The 6033-nt window shown below is 31.8% G+C and overlaps 1 protein-coding gene across 1 annotated transcript; it reads left to right on the forward strand.

Moving 5' to 3' along the window:
• The first annotated feature begins 4057 nt into the window (after positions 1-4057).
• On the forward strand, positions 4058-5197 carry LOC107448671 (glutamate receptor ionotropic, kainate glr-3-like). Its single transcript, XM_016063969.2, has one exon. It carries the CDS (start codon positions 4058-4060, stop codon positions 5195-5197), a length of 1140 nt encoding a protein of 379 aa, XP_015919455.2.
• Positions 5198-6033: the final 836 nt, after the last annotated feature.

Here is a 6033-nt window from a genome sequence, read left to right on the forward strand (position 1 = left end):
GTCAGTGCTTTTGCCCAGCATTGCGCTTTGGCTCCATTGTTGTGTAGCAGTTCAATGTAGCACGTGTAAAATTTGATGTTGATACACATTGATTTTATTAATTTTAGTAATTAATACTTGATTTTAAGACTTGGAGAATCTATTAAATCTCTTATGGTAAGTTTATTTATAAGTTTTGAATTTGAAAAATATTTAATTTTTATGATGTATTTGTTTATTAGATCGCGTGTTAAATCTTATATTTGTAAATATTAAAATCGCTCGATTATTGATGTAGTTAAGTGTTTTTTTTTTTCTATGCATGTGTAAATGTTGAATAAATAACGTATAGCGAATATAAAGAAACCACGATTATATTTAATTTCGCAAGCATTGGATTCATGTTATCAAATCTGTTATGGTATGTTGTAGGGTTTTATTATTTTCAAATGTTTAATTTTTTGTTTGGATTTTAAATGTTCTATTACATACTATTCATTTATTTATTTCACGTGTTACCTTTTTTAGTGTTAAATATTGTGATCACTAGATTGTTAATATACTTATGTATTTTTTTTTCTTCTATAAAACGTGTAAGTGTTCAGTAAATAATGTATGAATACAATATTGCAACATGTTATGGTACATAAATCTACTGTGTTGTTTTTTCGGATATCATAATTTATAACAGAATGTTATAGCTAAATGTGTTCAGATAGGGGGCATGCATTTGCTTACAAAAAACATGTGATCTGTTTAACTATTAAAACATGTGGTGTNCCAGGCCTTGAGCTAACAAACCAGTATTTTGTTGGCGTCAGCGGGACGTTGACGTCCCACTGACGCCCAGATAAGGCGCTTGTGCTAAGAAACCAGACACATTATGAACGTTGTTATCGGGTCAAGCAAATTAATTGAAACTTTTCTTCGTGAATATATGTTGGTATATTCGTGTTTACAAATGACTTCATTCGGTGCTACAAATTATCAGTGTGCATATGGGCAGCCAAAGTTATTTATTATAATCACGTGAGTTATTTATTACATTACTGCTTGAGCTGAAATTAAAGAGCTTTTGTAACCTAGGCAAACATCATCTGATCTTCATGATATTACCGCACGTGAGTTAAAACAAATATTAAGCTCCATACTTGGTTTCATTGCAAAGCGTCATGTTTTTACAGAGACACGGTGTTTGATGTATTCTATTAAATGGCAAAAAAGAGGCTTGCCACATGATTTGGCTTATTGAAAAAAATCACACCATGCCAAATTGGTCAGCTCATATCAGCAAAAATACCTGATGTCGCCATTGATCCCGTCTTAATTCAGATCATCATTCAAAATATGCTTCATGGTTCGCGTGCATCACCATACATGTCTGTTTGAAAATGCACTAACGATATCCTGGAGAATTAACTGCTGAGACTATCACTGGTTTATTCACTATTAAATAAAATTCTCATTTCATTCATAATCGCGAATCTCATTTACACACTTAAATACAAAATTAAAATTCAAACTGAAAGCGTTGCAACGCACGCAGGGTACAGCTAGTGACTTATAAAATAGATTCCGAAAGTAGTCATGGCAAAAGAGATCCGAGACTGGTAAATTCATGCATGAAAGTATAACGAATCGATTGCATTTTCTGCTCCAAAATTCACCTTCAATGTAAAAGTGATGTGTAAATATACATTTTTTGATAAATAAAATTTTTTTTTATATTGGGTTCCACTCCTGTTGCTTATTAACATCAATGACTGATGCGCAATTATATTTGTTTCGATAAGACAAATTGATTATTTAAATGAATTAAAAATTATTCAAGATCGCAAATATCCTTTATTTCTATAACAACAGTTTTGGTTTCGCAAATATATTTTTCGATTCTATTGGGTTGAAATAGATAAGTTTTACTTTGTTGCTATTGAACCTCCAGTCACAAGCATTTCTTTTAAAATTCCTATTCCATATCTGATTATTTTAAATTTTAAAAACTCGTTTCATATTTTTTACCAAAAAAATTTATTAGAAGGTTAGAGAATACTGCACCTTTCGAACAATTGTGCGGAAAGTCAAGCACTAAAATTACTTTTCAAGTTAATTAGTTCTAGTTTTATAGTACTATTTAAATTATACTAGTTTAAAAATTACTAGTGCCTCAGAGTTTTAACAGCCTTACATAAACGTTATGCAAACACATAAAGGTCTGGTTTTTAGTACAAGCGCCTTATCTGGGCGTCAGCGGAAAGTTGACGTAGAGCTGACACCAAAAAAATACTTTTTTGTTAGCTGAGCGTGAGCAGTCGGTCCAACGCAGGCATTATCTCTCATTGCGCATACGTTAATAACGTAAACAAATATTTATTTTGAATTTGTATTGATTTTGTTTTTGTCGACCAGTGTTTTAGAGAACAAATAATGACTTTGTTCAAGAAAAAACACATTATAGCTGAGCTAAATGAAGAGCTGAGCTAAATGAAGAGTGCTATGTTTAATGAAGAAGCTATGTTTAATGTCAAAATCAAAATCTTGGCTGATTTCAATGTGCTGTTGGATGTTGTCCGACATTGCTTCTGTGGTTAACGTCACGTTGTAATCCAACTGCAGTTGAGTTGGACGGCAATTGTAGTTCAAGATGAGCGTTCGATGACGTATACTATCAAGCTCACAAATGGACCAATCAGAGGTTAGCGCTGATTTCCAGCTGACGGCGTCCTGTCCTAAGAAACCATGCCTTAAAACTCAAACAACTTATTACATAAAACTAAATTTAACGTATTAAAAATTAACTGTCACAAATTCACTGTTTGATAATTGTAAAAACGGTGACAAAATATCTTTATTAAAAAATGTTGCATTATTATGCAAAATTTTTTCAATGATAATGCAACATTTCTAAGTATAACATTTCTAAGTGATTTCTAAGTATAAATGATAAACACTTTCCATAAGCAAAATAAAAAAGAATAATAATTTAATTGTATTGTATTTCTTAAAATTAAAAAAAAGAAAATTGTGTTTACATTTAATTTTAATATATTTCAAGCACAGATGCACTTTTACAAAACATTTTTTTTATTACAAATATTTTAATTTTATGCATTTCGTGTGTTACAAAATAAATGATAAAAGTGACTAACTTTATTTTAATACAAATAAATATCTTTTTTTTTAAAGAATGAGCTGGAAATATATATCGACTATCTTTTATTTATATTTAAGGTAAATAAATTGCTTTTTATCAGCTGCGAACGTTTAAGTTGTTAGGTAAATTTGCATAATTGGTTTTCAGTTAAAGTGCATATAAGATTAGTCTTTATCATGAGACACTGTGCAATTTTCAACGAATGAATCCGCTCAAAAAATATAGAAATCGTAGCAACAAGTCATTACGTTGTCAATAATATTGTTAAAAATAAGTTTTTGTTTCAAATATTGTAAATTATTCTTCATAAAATATCAAGATTTAGGTGAGTTTGCTTAGAAATAAGTAGCTGCTAATCGTTTGAAATAATAATAGTTGAAATGATATAGGTGATATCTGTTATTGTAGAGATACATTATAATATCTCTTATAAATATTATTCTTTTTTAAAGAAAATACACCTCAATGTTGTTTTAAAGTTATCGTGTTTCGAAAGTAAAACTTATAATTAGGAGTTAAGCGTTAATGCGGTATGAAATTCTACGTCTAAAAGATTATTGATTAATGTAAAATATCATGTTATGGAATTTGTTATTTAGTCAAAAATAGCAGCAAAGATCATTATGTGTCTATAAAGCTAGCGTTATTTATTTCAAATATTCAATAATTTACACACTGTCGCAATTTAGTTGTCTAAGGTAAAGTCATAGGAATAATTACAGTTCAACTTAAATCAATTACAGCTCAATTTAAAATCAAGAATTAGAGAGACTCTTGCTCTTAGTACTAGGGAAACTAGCCACCTTAGTAGTCGGGAGAACTAGAATTCTTGGAATAAAGTAAAGACACGTTAAGAACTAAGCAGAAAGCAAGAATTATTAGAATAAATCCGCAAAAAATACTTAGAAACTGAAAAACAATAAAATGATGAATATTTATAATAATGTTTTGGTTGCATTCAATTCATTGCAACATGTGATGGAAATCAAAGGAAATGAAACTTATGGATTTTCGCTACATGGTGTCGAAGGTAGACTATTACAAATAATTGCTGACGTATTAAAATTCAACCTAACTTTTGTGTCACCTGCTGATGGTGAATGGGGCACGGAGACCCCCAATGGAAGTTGGACTGGTTTAGTTGGAATGCTGGAGAGAAATGAAGCTGATCTTGCATTGAGTTTTCTAGATGTGACAGACAGAAGCCTTTTAGTTCTTGATACTAGTAAGCCACTTCTTCATGAACCGGTAAAATTCGTGGTAGGTAAGCCTAAAGCCTTATCTACTTCAATAGCCGTACTAAAAACATTCGACGTTGCCGTCTGGATTGGGGTTGGTCTTATACTACTATTCCTACCGTTTCTATTCAAAGTTTTTTTGAAGGAATCTTTTGGAAATACATTTCTGCAATTCGTCGGAAATTTGGTGAATCAGCCCACTACGATTCCAATCACTTCAAAACCACGTGCCTTGCTGTTGGGATTTTGGTGGTTTTACGCTTTGGTGGTATCGTTCTCGTACTCGGCTGCTGTTTTGTCATTTCTTTCTTATTCGTTGGACGAGAAGGCGATACGGAATTTCGAAGACCTGTCGAAAGCTGTAAAAAAAGGCACACACCGGTGTTTGACGTTGCGAGGTTCAAACCTTGACGGCGTGCTGAGATGGGAGAAAAACGTTCACTTGCAAGATCTGGGTAATACGATAAAGCAAAAGGGATGGTTCTTTAATATAGGCGAGAGATTTACCGAAAAGGAATTCAGCGATACGGCGATAATGGATTTGAAATTCATGCTGGATGCAAACTACGGGTATCTTGAACAAGATTTTACTTTAATGTCTACAGATGGTCTGGAGTCTAGTTTTACTGCCATATCCATCAATAAGAGGTTTTGTTGCAAAAGTGCTATAAATACTATTTTATCAAGACTTCAGTGTTCTGGCATCTTCAATAAAGTAATTAAAGATGAATTAGTATCAAACTGGATTTTGAAAAATAAGAACGTTTATGTGAAGCCTAAAGCGGGCGCTGTTACACTGGATGACANTTCACTTACAAGATCTGGGTAATACTATAAAGCAAAAGGGATGGTTTTTTAATATAGGCGAGAGATTTACCGAAAAGGAATTCAGCGATACGGCGATAATGGATTTGAAATTCATGCTGGATGTAAACTACGGGTATCTTGAGCAAGATTTTACCTTAATGTCTACAGATGGTCTGGAGTCTAGTTTTACTGCCATATCCATCAATAAGAGGTTTTGTTGCAAAAGTGCTATAAATACTATTTTATCAAGACTTCAGTGTTCTGGCATCTTCAATAAAGTAATTAAAGATGAATTAGTATCAAACTGGATTTTGAAAAATAAGAACGTTTATGTGAAGCCTAAAGCGGGCGCTGTTACACTGGATGACATGCGTGGTCCTTTTTTAGTGTTATTCGGAGGATATATTATCGCGATATTTTGTTTACTTGTCGAAAGATTGTATTATATTACTCATGCAACACGTTAAAACTGTTACTTCTCTTTAACTCTTTAAAAACTATTACTTCTGAAGATTACACAAGACTACATTTGGCAACCTATGAAACATCTATGTATCTGGGACTCAAAACACTTAATGTGGCAGTAATATTTAATTATTATTTATCTTTGTGGAACCTAAACGAGTTTAGCGTTGTTTACTAAAGTATTCGAGTTATTATTGATACATTTAAAGACATTGGATAAAAGACAAATGATTTAAACATTAACGTATTAAACATAATTTGAGAAATGGATTTGGCCATAGGGAATGATTTATGATAATTTCGTGATTGAATTAAAAGTTGATTTTAATGCAGTAAGACCCTTTTGGAAGTATTACGCTTAACCATGGTAAAAATTTTTATGCTAAAGCACTA

The sequence above is a fragment of the Parasteatoda tepidariorum genome, chromosome 6 (genome assembly GCF_043381705.1).
Source record: "Parasteatoda tepidariorum isolate YZ-2023 chromosome 6, CAS_Ptep_4.0, whole genome shotgun sequence".
NCBI lineage: Eukaryota > Metazoa > Arthropoda > Arachnida > Araneae > Theridiidae > Parasteatoda > Parasteatoda tepidariorum.